This window comes from Apis mellifera, linkage group LG11 (assembly GCF_003254395.2).
Source record: "Apis mellifera strain DH4 linkage group LG11, Amel_HAv3.1, whole genome shotgun sequence".
Classification (NCBI taxonomy): Eukaryota; Metazoa; Arthropoda; class Insecta; order Hymenoptera; family Apidae; genus Apis; species Apis mellifera.
The window spans coordinates 6,811,918-6,833,833 of record NC_037648.1 but is presented as its reverse complement, the minus strand read 5'-3'; the positions used below and the strand labels follow the sequence as shown (position 1 = coordinate 6,833,833).

General features: G+C 19.3%; 3 protein-coding genes across 4 annotated transcripts in view; 1 reads left to right on the top strand and 2 right to left on the bottom strand.

Moving 5' to 3' along the window:
- LOC412222 overlaps nucleotides 1-7,583 on the top strand; it is a 36,187-nt gene extending 28,604 nt beyond the window's left edge. The window contains exons 3-8 of the mRNA XM_026443777.1: nucleotides 319-875; nucleotides 2,821-2,936; nucleotides 3,540-3,677; nucleotides 4,632-4,833; nucleotides 5,887-6,108; nucleotides 6,882-7,583. Of these exons, the coding sequence (XP_026299562.1) occupies nucleotides 319-875; nucleotides 2,821-2,936; nucleotides 3,540-3,677; nucleotides 4,632-4,833; nucleotides 5,887-6,108; nucleotides 6,882-6,970 (1,324 nt within the window). The 3' untranslated portion in view covers nucleotides 6,971-7,583. The remainder of the gene's footprint in view (nucleotides 1-318; nucleotides 876-2,820; nucleotides 2,937-3,539; nucleotides 3,678-4,631; nucleotides 4,834-5,886; nucleotides 6,109-6,881) is intronic.
- Nucleotides 7,584-8,790: 1,207 nt separating this feature from the next.
- Nucleotides 8,791-12,052, bottom strand: LOC412346 (vacuolar protein sorting-associated protein 52 homolog). Its single transcript, XM_395807.7, has 9 exons — nucleotides 11,625-12,052; nucleotides 11,264-11,439; nucleotides 10,770-11,154; nucleotides 10,519-10,701; nucleotides 10,200-10,325; nucleotides 9,939-10,123; nucleotides 9,765-9,849; nucleotides 9,434-9,637; nucleotides 8,791-9,279 (listed from the first exon to the last, which is right to left on the bottom strand). The coding sequence occupies exons 1-9, from the start codon at nucleotides 11,856-11,858 to the stop codon at nucleotides 8,854-8,856; spliced, it is 2,004 nt and encodes a 667-aa protein (XP_395807.2). The 5' UTR covers nucleotides 11,859-12,052; the 3' UTR covers nucleotides 8,791-8,853.
- Nucleotides 12,053-12,851: 799 nt separating this feature from the next.
- Nucleotides 12,852-19,734, bottom strand: LOC100577649 (kinesin-like protein Klp61F). 2 transcript variants are annotated; one of them, XM_026443826.1, is made up of 17 exons: nucleotides 19,469-19,734; nucleotides 18,920-19,067; nucleotides 18,703-18,852; nucleotides 17,811-17,971; nucleotides 17,506-17,655; nucleotides 16,701-16,937; nucleotides 16,246-16,621; nucleotides 15,871-16,142; nucleotides 15,319-15,458; nucleotides 15,147-15,238; nucleotides 14,691-15,032; nucleotides 14,359-14,586; nucleotides 14,051-14,230; nucleotides 13,754-13,976; nucleotides 13,546-13,667; nucleotides 13,312-13,459; nucleotides 12,852-12,977 (listed from the first exon to the last, which is right to left on the bottom strand). In XM_026443826.1, exons 1-17 carry the CDS (start codon nucleotides 19,531-19,533, stop codon nucleotides 12,955-12,957), a joined length of 3,057 nt encoding a protein of 1,018 aa, XP_026299611.1. In that variant the 5' UTR covers nucleotides 19,534-19,734; the 3' UTR covers nucleotides 12,852-12,954. The 2 variants fall into 2 exon arrangements, with proteins under 2 accessions (XP_026299611.1, XP_026299610.1); XM_026443825.1 differs by lacking the exon at nucleotides 12,852-12,977 and having other exon boundaries at nucleotides 13,082-13,459.
- Between the last annotated feature and the right edge of the window lie 2,182 nt (nucleotides 19,735-21,916).

The window sequence follows — 21,916 nt, the reverse complement described above, 5'->3', positions numbered from 1 at the left end:
CGCATTATATAAAATATACGTAATGAAATATATTTATTTATTTCCTGTATTTGAAAATTAATTTATTAAGAAATATACATGTTATTTAAGGAACTGAAACAATGCATATTTCTAAATATTTTATAACAATTATAATTTAAACTATTAAATAATTTAAAATTATCATCAGTTATGTTAAATTGTATGTATATTATTGATTATATATATAGATATTATAATAATATCTTTTTTAACATATCATATACTGTAACATTACATATCCTACATAACCTAAAAATATTATCAATTGATATTAATCAAAATGATATTCTTTTATAGCAAACCAACTGAGCATTTTCCTCATGTGACAATCTCTCCAAATTCCGTATCGACGACCGACAAATATTTATCTTCAGCATCGAGTGTTACAAGTCACGTATTCAATTCTCTCAAGAATACCAACACTACTCCTAAATTAAGCTCTTTAGATCAGGATAATCGAGTCACGGCGAAATATCCAACAATAACAAGGAGTCATTTCATCCCAACCATGGTTCCTGTCAATGAAATTATTACGACAACACCTGCATCAGTGCCGACGACTTTCTCACATCATTCGACCAATTCTTACATTCACTTTACTTCACCATCTAGTGAAACTTTACCGAGTTTAAAAACAATTCAGACTACTGCAAGGCCATTGACCACCTTACACAACGAAAATATCATTTATCAGGACACTTTCGAAAGATCTACTATCATGCCGACCATCGAATCGCTTACCACGAGAAATCAAATACAGGAAAGTTTGACCACATTGTTGAGAAGAGAAGGATTGTTCGCAATGGCTAAGTATCTGAGGCAATCGGGTCTAGATAATGTGTTGAACGAAACTGGTGAGTATCTACAAAATTAGATAATATTTTTTAAATCTACTTTGCTTTTTTTAACTTTATTTTAGAATTTTTAAATTTATATTATTCGATAATTCAACATATATATAATAAATATTTCCAATTTTATGATGCATACAATCGTGTTATGAAATGTAAAAAAAGAAAGACTTTTTCACATATGCGGCTTTTCTTTTGTGTTTAGTTTAATTAATATTATTAATATATTAATCTTTCTGAATTTCATTATATTTTTCGCCGCTTTGTAACTTTTTTTCATATTTATCGAAAATCAATTCATAGGGAATTTCGACTTTTTTGCTATCTTAAATATGTTAAGAAATAGGATTATTAAGAATAGGACTACGATAAAAGATCTCGAAATGTAAGACTTGTGAATCATAATTTATGTATGACAGATATACATGTATTCTTACATTTTCATATATTATAATATTAATTATTCAGAAAACATATTCAAATATATAATCATAATTTAATACGATTACTTATTATGACAAAGTTTTATTTTTCTCCTTTCCAATATCTAATTAGTCATGCAATATTCATTAGAAAAATATTCTCATGGATTGCTCGAATATTTCGACATTATTGTCTCATCGCAAGAACAATGATGACTCATGTTTTCACGTTATACGAATATTTAAGTTACAAAAGCTAGCTTAATTATATCTTACGATATTACATTAATTGATCTATATAGCTTATTTTGTTTAAATGTTTATATATCTTTTATCAATGTCAATTTGTCAATTTAATAAGTTCAGTAATAATTGATTAAAATTTATTATTTGAAAATATGATTCAGAAAAATTTATGTTTTAAAATGTGATTTTTTTTATTCAATAACGATGTCCATTTTTTTATTTCAATATAAAAAAAACTCTAGAGTGCCATAATAAGTTATATTTTATAATTTTTTTATTATTCTAAACTCTTTTCTTTATTAAATAATAATTTAATTTAAATATTAAATTAAAAATATATTTAAATTAAATTATTTCAATTATTAATAGGATTTCTTATCAACAAAAAACGTTAATGTTTTCATTTTCTTAACATTGATAGTAAGGATATTAAATTACATGGATGTAATTAATAACTAAAACTAAACACTCGAACGAATCACTTTCAAAGCAATTAAAAATGATTGTGAAAATAAGTAATAGTCCAATGCAATCAGAGATCATGCAATCAGATTCAATTATTGGCTCGTTAAACCAAACGGAAAAATCGTATATTTCCGTCAATTAAAAGTCAAAGAAGCATAACGATGTCTCCGTCGGGCGAGAATTACACAACCGGATGATAATTATTCTTGTGATTGAGATGCGTTTACTCTCATGACACTTTACAAGAATATCATTCAATTGACGTTAAAATTATACAAATTTTTTAATATAGGAATTTTGATAGTATTAGATAATCAAATATATATTAGATTATTGAATTATATTTGTAATACAATAAAAACAAAAAAAAATAAAATAAAAAATGATCATAAATAATATAATAATATAATTTATTAAAAAATAAAAAAATATAAATAATATAAATATGATAAGAATTGTAATAATTGCCGAATAATATTCGAATATTGAAAATATGATTGGGATTATGTGATTTTATTGTAATTGGTTTTAGTCTCTATTCATTGCATTCTTATATTCGAATTTATTTATTTTTGTTATCTTAACAATATAAGTTATAAAATTGTGAAAAATTGAGAGATTCAAATCATTATACCTAAAAGAAATTAAAATAATCTTGAAATGTCGCGAAATATAATTTTTCCTCATTAAAATGAATTTATCTAATAATAAAATAATTCGAATCTCTCATGCATAAATTATTACACAAAAATTTGCATTAAATAAAAATGTGAAATCTTATAAAACAAAAAATTAATTATGTTGTAACATTATAGGTCCATACACAATATTTGTTCCGACGGATAAAGCTTTCAGAACGCTTTTAGTACAACTTGGTGGTCCAGAAAAAGCAGAACAAAAATTCCGAGATAACCCACGACTTCTTAGTGGAGTATGTTATATTTATTGCTTTATAATACAACAAAAATTGCTATTGAATTCTTAAGATGCATTTTATTAATGCATATTAATAATCTATATTAATTTAAAATTTCAATTTCATAGTTTGATTTTATGCATATAATTATAAATATAGATTTAACAATAATTATTATTTAAGATATCATATCTTATCAATTCTTTTTTTTATATTATAAATTCATTTTAAATTGAATAAATATGTAAAAAATAATATAATATGAATGAACAAATTAAATATATTTGTGAAATTGATAATTTTTTTTAATTTATCATATATTTTATCTCATATTTAATCCAAATTTATTCATCCAAAATTATTTTTATAATTATAATTTAAAAATATTATTTACTGAAAATAAAAATTATATTGCTGAATGCAATAAAAATTTATAAAATCATAAAATCAAAAATTTATAAAAATAATAATTTATAAATAATTATTTAAAGCAATTTTTGTTTATTATTAAAAATTACGAATAATAAAAAAATACTTTATCCTATATTATTTTTCGTATTATTTTTTCATGTTAAGCAATTAAATTATATTGATATAATTTATATGATTAAATTGCAGCTTCTATTACACCACGTGATACCAGGAGCTTTTAGAATTGATTCCTTGCAAGATGAAATGACTGGCGTTAGCTTGGCTGGAACGCAATTAAGAGTGAACGAATATGCAATGCATGATCACGAATGGAATGATATAAAGGTACTTACATATCTCCTATTTTTAAGAAAGTTTGTATATAATTCTAAGTTATGTTATCGTTCCAATTTCAAGTTATGTAACCTTATAATGATTTATTTCTATTTATCCTCGTATATTAAAGAGTTATAATCTGCATTATTATTTTCTTCGATCGATCATTTCACGTTGATCTAGTTTATCGATCTTCTAGAAAACGATGAAAACATTTTATATATTCATTAATAATATATGAAATAAGTATTTACTTAAAAATAATGATAGTTTAGATACTTAAGAATAAATGATTTTTTCTGTTTTTTTCTTAATTCTTATAATTAAAGAAAGAGAGAAACATTCTTATAATTAAAGAAACATAAGAAAAAATGATTTCTTTAGTAAAAAAATTCTTAAAGAACATTTTTATTATTATATTGATTATAATATTTTTATTTGATCCTCAAACGTAATGGAAATATTAGTAATCGTGATTTTTAATTGCATAAATTTTCTTCAAATATTTTTTTTCATGAAATATTTTAATTAATTTTTTTTCTGTTCTTATTAACCGAAATGTAATAATAATATTTATAAAAAGATCATAAACAATATATTTCCGGTAATTATCAAAAAAAGATATATTTTTAAAAATTCTTGGTATATTAAAAGAACTAATCACAAATTAAGAAAAAGAATTCTTTTATTGTAATTTTGAAAATATAAGTTTTTTCAAAAAGTTGATTTAATTTTATATTTTAATTCCTAATATTAAAAATTAATTTTTAATATTTTAAAAATAAAATTTCAAATAAACTAATCATTTATCAATTTCTATTTTTATTTCAATTTCTATTTCTATTTAATTTTTATCCATTTTTAATAAAAAAAGAAAAAACATATAAATTTAATTTAATTAATTTTGATCTAAGAATAAAACAATATTGTCTTTACTTTTATTCATTTCATTTTTACAAGCAGGTAACAACAATAAATGGTGCAAAAGTGGCGTCAAATAAACGAGATATAGAAATACCTCAAGGCATCGCTCACGCCGTAGATAGGGTAATGTTCCCACTTCCGGTTGGCGATTTGGTACAAACGTTACAGGCTGATCGTGAAAGAAGATTCACTACTTTCTTAAAACTGCTTTACATATCAGGTCTTCAAGATACTTTATCAGGTAAAAATGTTAAATCCAAATTAAAATTTGCAAAAAATTTTTTACTTTTTTAAATCTGAACTTTTCAAAAAAAAGATATTTATATAGATATATAAATATATATAAATATATATAAATATATTGTATTATATAGTTATAGTTATAGTTATTTATATTATTATATAACAATTATGCAATTTAATTTTTTATTTGTTATATTCTATTTGAAGTAAAAACGAAAGTAAAAACGAAAAAAATACGGAAGAAATAAATTATATTATTAATGATTGAATAAGTTTAAAAATTGTATTAAATTTATTTAATTAAATGTAATAAAATTTTTAAATTTATTCGATTTAATGAAATTTTAATAAAATTTTCAATAAAGTAAAATTTAACACAAATGCAAATATTAATTTTTAAATTAAATTAATATATTTTTAATAAACTTAATTATAGATTTTATATAATAAAAAATATTAATCAAATAAAAATTAAATTATAATTAATTCAATGCAGTTTGTTACTTTTTATTTACAGTATAAAAAATTATTTAAATTTAAGTAATTAAATATATAGAAACTACTTAGTTTTATAAAGTTAAAATCTTTGAAAAATTTTCAGTTCTGAATTAAGCATATATTATATTATGTATCCTAATAAAGTATCATTCGAAATAATTTAATTTTATTTAATTTTATTTAAATTTTCGTCTCTTTAATTTTCTATTTCTTTAAATCTATAAGTTGGCAATTAGTTGCAGTATCGTCTCATATGTTATTTTTAAATATTTATTTATACATATATTTTTAAATATATAACAATAAATAAATATTATTTATAATGAATAAAATTTTGTAATCAATTAATAATAATTTTGTAATCATTATAGCACATTTTATATTTTATGTAATAATTAAATCAAATCTAAAGAATTGAACAAATACATCAAATTAATAATATGCCATATAAAGTTATATAATAATCAAATAATTAAAATAATAATTAAAATAATTAAAGATAAGTAAAGTAATTAAAGAGTAATTGTTATTAATAAGAAAATAATCTTTGTAGGATCTAAAACTTTCACCATTTTCGCTCCAACGGATTCCGCTTTCGAATCAGCTTCGAAAGACGGAACATCAGTTTGGACAGAAGAAGATGGACCAGATGCTGCAAAAACAATCATTTCGAGACATATAATTCCATCGACTTTATATACAGCTGGAATGAGGTATTATTTGCAAAAAGATACTCTTCGTCCGCAATCGCCTCTCCATATTCACAAAAATGGTGGTAAGTAAAAAAATATTGAATTTCAAATTTTCTAAGCTAAAATACAGAATATGATTATAATCAATCATTTTCATTATTGGTAAATCGATTAATATTTTTTTTGTCAATAGTAATGCGAGTTCAAATCATTCGAAAACCAATTTTCGAAAAAATCAAATTGAAAATTTCTTAAGTATATAAATAAACACTAATAAATTAAACATAATAAATTTTTCTTATTTGTATATAACATAATATTTATATTTTCATACATATATATTATTAATATATCTTCCATCTTTGTAGTTTAACATTTTTTTTGATGCCATAAAATTCTAAGAATATAATATTTTATAACTGAGTTATTTTATCTGATTTTATCATTTGAAATAGTTCTTTTTATTTTTAACATTTACAAATATTTATTTTTAAATAAATTACATTGTATGTATTTATAAAATAATTCAGAAATATATAATATATAGAATAAAAATTTTATCAATATAGGAATTTTTTTACAAATATTAAAAATAAAAAAAGTATTTTTTTTTAATTTAATTCTTTTTGTCATTTTTGTTTCTGAAATCATAGAAATTTTTTTATTACAATTAATTCGTTTTATTTGCAATTACAATTAAATTTAAAATTTTGATATCATTTTTATATTATTTTTGTTTGAATTTTGTTTAAATCTTTAATTATTTTTAAATTAATTCTTTTAATATATACCATTATTTCAAGAAAGAAATTTTGTAATATAAAAAAACATTAAATTATTTCCTATATTGTTTCAGGTCGAGTACGAATAAACGAAGCACTTGTAATAACGCATAATATACCAGCAACAAATGGAGTTTTACACGCAATTGACAATATATTATAATTATGCAACAACAATTAAATTTACTTTGAAAAATTATGCGTCTCTACACAAAAATGCATATTTCAATAACAAAATATGAAAATTATTTATACATTCTTATTTTAAGTTAGCAATAATAGCAATAGTAATTAAGCAATTATTATTTCTTTGTGATTTACTAAAAAAAATAGTAAGATCTCATGTGAGATAGTATTTAAATTTGAATTTAATTTAATAAAAAAATACTAAGTCTAATATAAATGTTTTATTTTTAGAAATAAATAATATTGATAAATAAGATGAAATTCTATAAAAAAAAAAGAAAATTTTGTAATTCTTAGAGATTATTATAGTAAGTCACAAAGAATTAAACTTATTATGAAATACATACATATGTATGTCATTAATCTTTTCGTTACTTATTAGATATATACAAACCTTCAATTCTTAATAATTTAAGATTAATGCGATAAATTCTAATGATTACTAACAATTCATCTAACATTTGAATTATCTTAATATAAACATATGATCAAAATATAAGAAAAATAAATCTCATTTATAATTCAGAGATTCATTCCAAAGAAAGGATAAATTCAATCTGAATAGTTTCTGAGATAAAAATTTATATAACTTCCATTCCCATCTGAAAATAAACAATTATTTTATACAATTTACGATATAAATTGATTCTGAAATTGAAGATTCATTTAATATTATCAATTTATCAATTTTATTAATACTAGAAATTACAGAAATTTATCATGTGATAGTTATATTTTTAATAATTTATCTTATTATAGATTTATATAAATATAGTATAGAAAAAATTTTTTATTTTGGAAAAATCTTTTTATAATTTTCAAATACATTAAAATAATAATAATAAAAAAAAAAAAAGAATTATAATATCTTATATATTAAATTTAAATTAAATTTTGTAAATAAAAAATTTTATTAAATATTATGATAAATGAAAGTTTGAGATTGTTTAAGAATTATTTTGAAATATTTAAAATATTCTTTTTTTTTTTTCAAAGAACTTAAAAATAATTGAAACTATTTATATGCAATTGAAATAATCGTATAATTTCGAAAAAAAAAAATTTATAATTGTTATATAAGTTAATAATGAGGATAAATCAACACGATTTGCCATAAATATTGCAAAATTACATAAATTTAATAATTTTTTAAAATATATATAAATAGGAAAACTTATGTAATATAGATGTGTTGATTGTCTCGTGCTACCTGAGTTACAGTCTCACTCATGAATCATATAAATGTGAAAATTAATTACTTAATTGTATAGAAAGATAATAAATTATGATTAGTATTATGATAGTATGTATTATTTTATAAATAAATGTACAGTATGTTTTTCATAATTTATGTGTTCTAATCTTATTTTTATTATTTCATTAATTAATCACAGGTAAAAAAATAAAATAATAAAATATTATTACGTTTTACAATATTAATAAATTTATAACAAATTTTTTAAATTTTGCTTTTTGCATATTAATATTTTTACATAATTTTAATGTTAACTTCAATATTAGTGATGATATTGAATGATATTGAATATAATGATAGTAATATAATAATTAATGATATAATTAATGATATAATTAATGATAGTAATATAATAATTTATATAAATTTTTTTCAATTGTAATCATCAAACGTAATATATTTTTAATACTTATAAAAATAATTCATAAATAAGACGTATTTATATAAAACATTTCCACATTTATAAATATATATACATATATGTATAAATATAATATTTACATTACTAAAGTAATAAAATTTAATAGTAAATTAAACTTACATATTTATAATTCTGTCTATTTTATTTTTAATATAATTTAAATAGAAATAAAATTCTTTTTTTTTTAATAATTTGCTTTATATTTTTTCATTTCTACCATTATATGATGAAAGTTTGTTAATTGTGTTCGAGCATTTGGTGGTAAAATTTTATGAAACCTATGATAATATTGTACTAGCTGTGTCATTGCACGTTGTACAAGTGCTGTACCAAGTACTAAACTAGGAAAAGATTTCAATACTTCATGATTAATTTCTTCTAATGCTCGTTTCCAATTATTCGTAAAAGATTGCACAAGAGCTAATGCTTTCCCCTCTTGTCTTTTCGATTCATCAGTTTGACCCTTCTCAATCATAGCTTCAGATTCTTTGACAAACTGTATTATACCTCCAAAATGTGGACTTAAAATTTCTTCTACATATTCTGAAGATCGTGCATTTAATTGATCACGAAAACTTTCTGCTTCTTTTGAATTATCTCGTGTTCTTTCCTAAAAATAAAGAGTATAATTGTAAGTTAATATAATTGAGAAATTAAGAATATACAATTAAGAATATAATTGTTAATATATTATTAATAATATAATAATTATAATTATAATTATAATAAAGTTGATTTATTTTTAATTTAATATATATATTTACCATTAATACACCAAGAACTAAATCATAATTATTGATGAGGAAAACTAATTGTTGAATTCTACTAGAAAATGTAGCAGCCATTCTTAATAAAAAACATTGTACAGCTTCTCTTAACTCGGCTAATAATTGTGTGGCTCCTTCACAAGGAAATCCTTCAACTACACTAACCATTGCAGCACTAAATTCCGCATATCTTCTAGTAATCTATAAATAAATAATAAATGTAAATAATAAATATAAGCGTTATAAATAAACTCCTTTCTGAAGATTTAAATTATAAATTTATAATTTTAATATTATAATTATAATTTTAATATTATTATAAACTTACATAATGTGGTCCTGTTTCTTGAGTAAGTTTTAATGGATCACAATGTTTTATACTTTGAATATTCAATTGAAAAACATATTCAAATCTAAAAATTCAAAAACGATATATTTAAATTTTCATTTAAAAATTATACTATACATAATTATATTAATTTAAATATGTATTTATTTATACCTAGGCCAAATTACTGATGTCATATTATCCCAATATTTATCTAAAGCAGGTACTGCTCTTTTATGGCAAGTCAATCGATATCGCATTACTAAATGTAAGCAAAGGAATAAAGCAATAGTATCATAGCAATCTTCCACAAAAGATTGTAAATTTTTCACCATTAGATTTAATGTTTTTCCCATTACCTTTTTAATTAAAAATATATAATCTTATGTATTCATTCTCATTAATATAACAGAGAAAAATATTATTTCAATTTACCTGATTGAAAATATCCATTGCTTGCATACCACGTACTTTGAAGAATTCAGTTAAAAATAAATACTCTCTACAAGCATTATCTACAAGAGCATATTGTTCACTTCTAAATAAGGCTTCATAATGATACTATAAATAAAAATCAATCAAATTGACATATATAATATATTTAATATGTATAATATATATATAATATGTTAATAAAATAATTATAAAATAAAAATAATTTTAAAAAATGATTGAATTTACATTTATATATACATTTATATCTATAATTTTATTTTAAAAATAAAAAATATATTTTAAAAATTTTTATATTTACCCTTATTTTAAATGCAGTATGAGGTACTATAATGGGTGCTTCCAATTGAGAAGTTAATACATCTCCTCTGTTACCTATAGAAAATACCGTACCTCTATGTTTTAATATGGTTTTATGAAAAATACTTCTCCCAGCAGTATCTTCAACTCCCATGAGATCATCTTTAGTAGCTCCTTCTTCAAACTATACAATTTAATAAATATTGTTCCTGTAATCATATTTTAAATTTTTTATCATTATATTTTACTAACCTGCAATTTCATTAGTCTTGAAGAATATGACTTAAAATATGAATAATATATTTTACTCATTGTGCTAATATATTCTCCACAAATTTCTTCTGCTACATTTCTTTCATTTGCTAAAATAAATTCAAAAAAAAATTTATACTTTAACATGTTATTTTGTGGCACTTGATAATTTGTCATTGGTTTTCTAAATTTATAAATTTGTTCTAAAAGATATGTTCTAATTTTTGCTAATGCTTTCACTTTTAGTTTTTCTAATATATCTTTTACATCTAAACATGATTTTGCTTCTTTAAAACTTTGTTCCTTTACAAAATTTATTTTATGATTTAATGTTTGCAGTTGTGTTAAAAATTCTTTTTCAGTTACTGGAGAGTCCATAATTCCCCTGCATATATTATAAATTGTTATAAATTTTATTATATTATAATAAATTCTATATATTTAGGAATATTAAATTTTTTATAAAAAATTATTTTTCAGTTATTAATGCTTACGCAATAAGAGCTTCTGACACTGTCATATCTTCAATAAACTGACTGAGAGGTCCTCTAATTATTTGTCTATTAGACAATTGTTGACTCATTGCTACAGATTTACGTTGTAAATAAAGTATTTCTGAACTAATACTTCCTAAATCTGATTGAAAACTCATCAACATAGATTCCATTTTCTGGAAAAAAAATATATCAAATTGTATCTTCAAAATGCAAAATTCAACAAATTGTAATCAAATTTAATAAAACAACAAATTTATTAAATATATTTCTAATTATATATTATTATTTTTCAAAATAAAATTCAATTGTAAATTATAGATATTTATATTCTATATTCATTATATTATTAAAATCTAACCTCTAAAATATTATCACATGCAGCAATTTGATTATGTAAACTCGCTATATTTTCACTTTCTTTTATATAATCTTGAATAGATTTATTTTCAACTTCCTTTAATTCTTTTTCAATCTGCCTAGAATATTGACGTAAATCTGTACCAGTTTTCAAAACTTCTTGAACAACGTCATCTCCAAGATCTTGTGGTAATTGCGATTCATTATCATCAAAAATATCGATTTCACCAGACATTTTATAAATTCCTTTATTTTTTCATCAATTTATATATATATGTATATATATAATTTATTTAATTTTACATATGTTGGTAAATAATGAACCATTACTCAAAATGTTATTCAAATCTTTTCTACTCTTGAACTATCACAAATAATCAGATAGTCAGATAATCTTCATCAGATTCATCAGAATCCAGAATAAAACCATAGATAAAATATAGGATAGAGTTGACTACGAATATATCACTACAAAGTGTAAGAGAAATATATCATGAAATTTGGAGATTGAAAATATTGAAAGTATCGATTGCGCAAAATTTTAAAAATTTATTAAAATTTATTTTATTAAATAAATTTATTAAAATTATCGTACTTTATCGTAACTTTTGATATAACTATTAATCATTATAATCTAATTTATAAATTTTTATATTACAATATTATAATAAATATTTATTCATTTATTTGTATCGGAAGTGACAACCATCACGAAGTTTAATGAAAATTACAATAGTATCTGTTTTCTAGCATCTATTATCAATTTTTGAAATAGGACTTCAAAAATTAGAGAAATTTCAAAAAAACTTATCTCATATCAAATAAAATAAATTTTTTAAATTAAAACTTAATACTAATTCTTTTATGATTTGTAATCGATTTTTTTTTTTTTTTTTTTTTTTGCTTCAATTGAATTTTCAAATGTTAAATTCATAAGAATTCAAATTTAAATTTAAATTACGAATTGTTAAATGAATATTATTATTATATTATAATCTTTATAAATATGATAAAAAAATGACTTCTTTTCTCTTTTTATTTTTATATTAATAAAATAATTTTAATAATCAATTATATTTCAAATATATTATCTTATATTCTGAAATATATTTGATAATGTGAAATATAATTGAAATATATTTGATTATAATTAAATGATTTGATATTACACATAATCAATTTTGATTCTATTACAATTAAAAATCTTAATATATATGTTCATTTTTTCATTTCATTTTTATTTAAAAAAAATGAATAAATTTGATATTTTATGAGTTTTACAAAAATCTATATATTATTCATTGTATTCACACATTAATCACAAATTATTGTCATTTTTCTTCTTTTTTTTGTTCTGTAAATTAAGAAAATTATAAACAATATATTATACACATTATAAGTATATTTCATGAAAATAAAAAATAAATAAAAATTATAATAATATATAATAATTTGTACCTTTGCATTAAATGTTCATTCAGACTAAATATGAGATTAAATATTTAATATATAACATTATGTTATATTATGTATAACATTTTCAATATGAGAATCTATAGAATCAGAAGAGCTAGTATGCTTTGATAAATCATCATTATTAAAAATAGATGCAGTAAATGTTATATCATTAGCTGCAGAAGATACAAATGTTACATCAGATAATATAGTTGAATCTGCAGTTTGCTTACTAATTGTTGTATTATCAGCTCCGGAAGATTCAAATGTTACATCAGATAATGCAGTTGAATTTGCAATTTGCACATCAGATAATGCAGTTGAATTTGCAATTTGTTTTAATATTGTTTCATCATTCATAGACATATCTTCTTGCGTATACTTAACATATAAAAAATGTAATAGAAATATATATAATGTAAGATAATAAATATATTGTTATTCTGTATATATGAATCATTACTTACATCATCTTGTGTTGTTTCAAAAATTTTTGTAGTTTCTCTAAATCTTTTAAGAATTTTTTCATGTGGTGATGTTGCTACAAATTGACGAGGATAAGAAAAGTTTTTTCTAGCAGGTGTTAATCCTAAAAATAAAATTTATAAAATAAAGAATAATTTATTATATATTTAATTTTTTTTAAATAATAATAATAATAAAATAATAATAGACCTGTTGAAATATCACGTTGTACATCTTTATCAAAAAATTTATTGATTTCATCATCTGTTATTTGTAATTGTTCCACAAAATTATTATTCTCTATACAAGAATTCATTATTTGATTTTCTAATTTTTTAGATATCTCTTGAGAAATATCAGAAATTTTAATTCTTTTATCTCTCACAAATTCTGCATGATTTTTATTTGCATCTGAAATTATCTTGTACGCATCCTAAAAATATAACGTTCTATTTGTTAATATTTAATATTTCATTAAATCAAATTTAAAATTTTATATAAATTTACATCAATTAACGAAAAAGCTATATTCTTATCTATATCCATTTTCAGTTGTGTTTCCTTAATATTGCATTCCATAATATTGTTGTATTGTTTCAATACATTACAATTTTCATTTATATTTGATTTTAATTCATTTATTAAATCTTTTCCTTGTGTTGTAATTCTATTTGCAATTTCTTCATTCTATTTAATAAAATAAAATACAATATTGAATTTATTAATATATTTTATATTAAAAATAATAAAAAGATTCAACTTTTAATTTATTAAAATAAAAATTATAACTATATATATTATAAATATGATATTACCTTTTTTGTTTCAACAATAATATTATTTTCAATTTTCTCTATATCATTTTCTATATGATCTATCAAATCATTCATCATTTTAGTATTTATATTAGAATTAGTTGTTGCTTGATCACCAATTTCATTACAAATTTTACTAACATAATCACAGTTATTAATCGCAATACAATAATACTTTTCCTGACTTTTATTTAACTCGTTGAATTGCGAAAATACATTTTTCAGCATCTAAAAATTAATATAAATTAATATATTCATTTATCCATTTATCATATAATATAATATAATATAATAATCAAAATAACATAATAGTAAAATTATATTCTTTATACTTTTATAAATGATTGTTGCTTCTGACTAAATTCTTGCTTTTTACGAAGTATTTCTATATTTTCTATAATATTTTTAATATTTTTGTTTATATGATTATAACTTTTTAATTCTTCTGTACAAACTGAATCTATCATTTCTTTTAAAGAAATTGAAGTTTGTTTTAATTTTTCAGATATATTATTTCTTATAATTTGTAAGTTTTTAGCTATTTCATTTTCTATCATTTTGTCAATGTCTTGAGCCAATGTTAGAGAAATTATACTCATTAATTCATGCTCAGATTCAAGCGTATTTGCCGCATTTTTCATTTCATTTTGTATCCAATTTTGGTAATTTGAATACTAAAATAAAAAAGAAAAAAATATATAAATAGATATAAAAAGATACATATATAATAAATTTTTATAAATTTTTATAATTAAAAATAAAAAAAATAGATGTAATACATTACTTACAGATTCATCTATATTTTTTTTTAAGTTATTAGTATCATATTGATTTGGAATATTTGTTGCTGTGTCAATATTCTCATATTTAATAGAAGTTTCTATAAATAAAAACACATACACAAAAATAAAAATAAAAATTAATAAAGAAAATATGAATTTCTATGAAAAATTTTATTACCAAGATCATTTCTTATTGATGTAAAAAGTTCCTTCAATTTTTCACCATATGAAAATATATCTTTTTTAATATTTTGTAAACAATCAGAAACATTATTTTTTAAACCTTCACCAAGGACTTCAAATTTTCGTTCCATTTCGCTAAAAATCAATCAAAAATGTATTATAACGTAGATATAAGATATAAAGTACTTTTTCTGTGATAAATCTTTTTATATTTTTAGAAATAGAATAAGATTATTTATAAAATTAATTTCAAGATTTTCGAATAGTAGCAAACTCTATTATGTGTATACATATTTATATTTACTTATAATAATATTTTATTTATTATCTGAGTTGGTTTTAGTATAATTAGTTTAATTAGTTATTAATTTAACAACTAGCATAAAATTTATAGGATTAGACTTATAGATAGATTATACATATTTGAATCATATTGAACAAATTTTTCAAATGAATTAAAAATTATAAAATTTATTTAAATAGATACAAAAATCCTATTGTGTATGAAAAAATTATATCTTAAAAAATATAAATATGATATTCAAACCTTTTCCGTTCAATTTTATCATGTAATCTATAAGAATCTGTTATTGCGGTATCTACAACATTTACTAAAGTCTGAGCTTGATTTAATAAAGATTGCTCCGTATTCATATATTTTTCTGTTAAATATTTTTGTTCATCTCGTTCCTGTATTGTTAATTTTAATCGATTATATGTTGACTGTAAAGCATCAGTAGCATTATTTAATTTAGTTTTAATTTCATCCAATTCTTTCATTTGAGCAATATTTTGTGATTCAAGTTCATTAAATATTTTCTAAAAAGAAAAAATAAATAATGCATTAAAAATTATAGTTATAAATAGTAGTCATACAATGAAATGAATAATAAAATTTCATTTATTAATAAAAATATAATACCTGTTTATCTTGCATAGTTTTTTCAAGTGCTTTTATATGATTAATTTTTTCTTCTATTTCCTTATTCTGTTGTGAAATTAATGTTTGCATTTCTTTAAAATTATCATCTGCAAGATAAACACCATTTCTTTCACGTGTAGCTAATAAATCTCTTCGCAATTTTTCTATTTCTTCTGTATATTGTTTCAAAAATTCTCGTTTTGAAAGTTTTTGATTTATTTCTGGTCGATTAGTAATATTTTTCGCACGATGTGCATAATCTAGAGTTGATAATGTTTCCTCAAGATTAATATTAGCAGGAGATACAGTTGCAATAATTGATGTTTTTGTACGACCACCTAATGATTCTTGTAATAATCTTGTAAGTTTAGATTCTCTGAATAATATAATATATAAAACGTAATAATAAACAATTATCAATCTTATGAAAAAAACAAAATATTTATTTTTATTACCGATAAGGTATATGTGGTGCTCTTTCAACAAGAGCTGTAATAACTCTACCAAGAGTTAATAAAGACTGATTAATATTACCAGCTTCTCTTGCTCTTTTATCAACAGAGCCAGATCTTCCTACATTTTCACTTCCCGCTAGATCGACCAAATTTAGTTTTCCTGTTTTCAGGATTTCTTCACCATCTATAGTACTTTCTTTCATATGTACAGTAATTGAAAATATTGTATGAGATCGACTATAATCAAAAATTTCATTTGTTAAAACCATTAAACTACTTCAAAATATAAAATTATATAATATAGCATTTATAAGATCTTAAATATACATATACATATACATATACATATACATATATATATATATATATATATATATATACATATATATATATCATCTTAAATAAAATATAAAAGATACGAGAAAAATTAAATAAAACAAATTGAATATGATGTATCAATTAAAAAGCATTGTTTCTCAAATGATATTTACAATTTAAAATATAAGACAAATATAAATATACATACAGACAATATAAAAATATACGAATATACATTATTAATACATATATGAATTAATTTATCAATATAAAATATATTCTGAGCATAAAGCAAATTTTCTTTATTCTTCCTCGCATCTCCTAGTATTTATCAACATGTTAAATATTGAATAATTTTATTTATTTTCAAATATTGCTGATCAGAAATAATAATTAATTAAATATTTTTTATTAATATTTAGATAGATATAAATTTATAAATATATTCTTATACTTAAAAAAATAATTTCAATAAATAAATAATAACCTAGATTGAGTATTCATAAATGTTGCAGCTGTTTGTCTTTTGTCTGATCCATTCTTGAGAATTTTATAAACTTCACTTGTATTGTGTATTGTTACTTCTTCTAATCCATGTACAATTACTGCACCTTTCTTTGATGCATCTTCATATAGTCTAATTAATTGATATTATGTTAGATTTATTTATTAAAATTTATAAATATAAATATAATATATTCGTTTATTAAAATTTAGATAAATAATAAAAATTAATAAAATAATTAATATCATTTTATATATAATATTTATTTAAAAGTACTTATTATTTACCTTAATTTAGATGCATCATGATTATTTGATAGAAGATCAAATATATCTTCATTATAGAGTTCAAGAAAACTAACTCTAACTGTATATTCTTGTGTTTCCAATGCTTGCAATTTGTCAAATAAGTGACTTAAAGAACGTGGTATCATACCAGCAGATGAATCCTATAATTATATTGTTATACATATTATATATATAATATAATACATATTATTACATATATTATATATTATTTATATATGTATAAATTTTATTGTACATCTTAAATTCTAATATATTATATTTTATTATATTATATTTTTAAAACTTACATAATTAATTATTTCAAAATATCCTATTTTTTATAAATATTATAATAATTTTTTTCAATGTTTTAAGTTTTCAAAAATTTTAAAATAATGCAATTCATAGTACTTAATAAATTTTTTTTTCATTATTTGTTTTTTAATTTTTAAAATGATCTCTTTGATAAAAATACAAATATTCAAAATCTTGTAATTTTAAAAATTGTATTTATATATAAATAGACTGAATGATACTATATAAAATATAAATAAAAATTGTTAAATAGAATAAGTTAAATAGAATAAGAATATAATAGAATATATTATATTTTAAAAATAATAAAAAATAATACAATAGCTATTTTGAAATCATAATAATTAATAATATTAATCATAAGTTTAATTTTATTATTTTTTATTATATTCAAAAATATATATTTAAAAATATTCATATATAATTTACCATTGAATATTTTTAAAAATATTATATATTAATATGTTTTTTCATTTTTTTCATTTTTTCATTAAAATTATTATTTTATTATATTTAAGAAATTATTAATATTAATTTTTTATCTTATAAATTTACTTTATAATAAAAAATATCTTACATCGTGCCAATATAAACTTGGTTCTTTATTAATTCCTTCCATTGTGAATGTTTTTCCTGTACCAGTTTGACCATATGCAAATACTGTACAATTATATCCAGCCAAAACTTGTTCCAATAATGGATTAACAACAACATTATATACATTGATCTATTATTTAAAAAAATATATAATAAACTATTTTATTTATATATGTAAAATTAAATACAAAACATACCTGTTTTGCAGAAGGTCCAAATACACTATTAAATTTAAATTTTTTAGAAATTTTATCATATGGACGTTCATGAACTATTACTTCTTTGTCATTAGGAATTTCTAATATATTTGTACATTTATCATTTTTCTCAGAATTATTTATAGGCCTTTAAAAAAAATTATAATTAAAAAAATTAGAATTATTATAAAAAATAAATGAATTTACATGAAAAACATTCTATTAAATATATATTATATCAATAATATATATCATACATATGATATATTAATATTAATGATTCAATGTCAACTTTATAATTTTTAAACATATGAAATTTTGTAATTTATAGATTCTACTAATATTTTATTGTATAACACAACATAATATATATTAATATAAATTAAATTTATATATATGTAAAAAAAATTTAAGTTTTACATAATTATTATATATATCATAATAATTATCTAATAAGTATCATTATCATTTATTAAAATAATTTATATTTTTATTTTTCTTTTTATTTTTAATAATTCATTTCTTGAAATAAAAATGAAACTCACTTACCTAATACGAACAAATACTTGTATTTGTTGACATAATTCCTTCTTTCCACTTCGTGTATCATTCATTTTTGTTGTTATTATTATTATTATTATTACTATTATTATTACTATTATTATTATTATTATTATTATTATTACTAAAATTATTATTTAGAGATTATACTGATTTTTATAACAATCAAAACTTATATAAATTATGTTGTATGCATTATTCACTTATTTTTTGAAAACAATGGAATATAAGTCGTTACAATTTAAACATTGAAAAATTTGAAGTTTATAATACTTTATATAGCCACTAGGTGCGCTGTTTGATAAATATGGATAATATTTATGTTTTAAATACTTATGTTTTAAAGTGAATTTCTATTTATTTAAAATGGATTTTCTATTATTTTATTATATGATTAATATGATTTTCATTATTGTATATGCGCATCAAAACATATGGCTATAAGAGAAATAAATCTGAATAATAAAACATGAAATTTTCTGTTCAACAAATTCAATTATGTATTATATTATTATTAATATGATTATTATAAAAATTAATAAATAACTAATAATAATAATAGCTTACTGATCTATTTTATTGCAATTTACATATTTTATTGTACATTAATATGATATATGAACAAATGAATATCCACCTTTATACTTCATGTGAATTTGATTTTATATTTTTATATATTTACTCATTGATTTGATAACTTATAAATAAATAGTGTATGTATCAAATGCAAACATATCTTTATTATTTAAATATTCAATATGAGTAATATAATAAAAAATAGAATTTCTTTTTGCTTTTAAACAAAAAACAATATTTCAATACTTATCTTAATCAAAAAGATAGAAAATTATTATATAATATTTAATATTATATAATATTTTTATGTGAATTATTAAGAATTTTTAATTTGAATATACATATATAAATGTATAATAATTTTTTATTTGCATTTGCTATGCATTCCATTGCAGAATTTCAAATTGGATTTTATAAAAATATCTTAATATTTAAAAAAAGAATCGAAACAAAAATATTTAAAAAGAAAAGATTTTTTCTCTAAATTAATACTCTTATTTGTTTTAATACGAATCAATTAATTTTGCAATAAAAATTGTTTTTACATTCTAATTTTTCATTTATTTTTTTTCTTCAAGATATATTCGACAAATATCGTATTTCTGTTCTTCTTCTGCATATCAAAATCGGAAAATATTAATTTTATGAAATGAAATCACTAATCAAAAAAAGTCAAATCATTTTTATATTTTCTCTATAATATAGAATATTAAAGTAACAGAGTAGGTATAGACATACTAATTCATCTGTTATGAATTATCTTATATGTTATATATAATTTTATATTTAAATATTTATTTTTAATTTTAAGAATAATTAAAATTTTTAAAGAGAATTTCTAATACATATTTCAAAAAAATTTTAATTATAATTATTTTTGCTTAGTAAAAAATTTGCACGCAATTTATTTTATTATTATGATTCAGAAATTTTTATTGCTATTTTATATAACAAAAATATAATAAATCATTACTTTCAATATGTATTAAAAATTAAGTTATTCGATAATAAAATATTCGATTTTATTAAAAAAAGAAAAATCAATTAATAAAAATAAATGATAATTATTTTTTTTTTATTAAAAAAAATTTTAGAGCTATCATATATGTTTATATTTATTATTATAGTATTGTATATTATTTTTTTTAGAATTTATTTTAATGTTTAATCTATTCATATTAAAAATTACACTTGCGTCATATATCAGAGATTTTTATTTATTAATGTGACTCGAATATATAAACAAGGAAAATAAATAGAAGAAAAATAGAAACAGAATAAAAATTCAGGATTAGAATTAAAATTATAGAATTAATATCATTTTTAAAGTGCTTTAGATGAAATAAATATAGACAAAGAAAATAAATAATAAGAAAATAATAGAGATAGAGTAGATTATTAGTATTTATTATCAGGATTAATTATCAATTAATCTTGAATATTTTTAAAAAGATAATTAATTGAAAAAATTTTAGCATTTAAGAATATTAATAGTCAATATATAATATTCTTATTATATTTCTGTCTTTTTTTTTCATCACAGAGAAAGAGATAAATATAAGAGCGTATTTAGTCTATCTTTCTCTTTTATTTCATTCTTTTCCTATTATTTTTTTATCTACACTTCTGGAAAATGTATGCGCTCAATATATGATTAATGTTTTATTTAATCTATTGATTAAAAATTATAAATTGTCAATTTTATAATCTATATTGCAAATTATAAATATAAATATAATATTTATAATTGTATAATAGCAATATATAAAAATAAATTTAACTTTAATACTATTATATTTAAATTCATCTTTATAATAAAAATCTCATAAATTAATATTATTTTCATTGTTATAATAAAAA

What these genes read in the sequence shown, in the direction of transcription:
- LOC412346 (XM_395807.7), bottom strand. Translation starts at nt 11,858, where the DNA reads ATGTCTGGTGAAATCGATATTTTTGATGATAATGAATCGCAATTACCA. An exon ending in ACATCAGTAATTTGGCCTAG is followed by an intron (nt 9,850 to 9,938) that starts GTATAAATAAAT and finishes TTGAATTTTTAG; the next exon opens with ATTTGAATATGTTTTTCAAT. An exon ending in TAGTTCTTGGTGTATTAATG is followed by an intron (nt 9,280 to 9,433) that starts GTAAATATATAT and finishes CTTTATTTTTAG; the next exon opens with GAAAGAACACGAGATAATTC.
- LOC100577649 (XM_026443825.1), bottom strand. Translation starts at nt 19,533, where the DNA reads ATGAATGATACACGAAGTGGAAAGAAGGAATTATGTCAACAAATACAA. An exon ending in CAAGTTTATATTGGCACGAT is followed by an intron (nt 17,972 to 18,702) that starts GTAAGATATTTT and finishes ATATAATTATAG; the next exon opens with GATTCATCTGCTGGTATGAT. An exon ending in TTATTGTTGAAACAAAAAAG is followed by an intron (nt 14,231 to 14,358) that starts GTAATATCATAT and finishes TTTATTAAATAG; the next exon opens with AATGAAGAAATTGCAAATAG.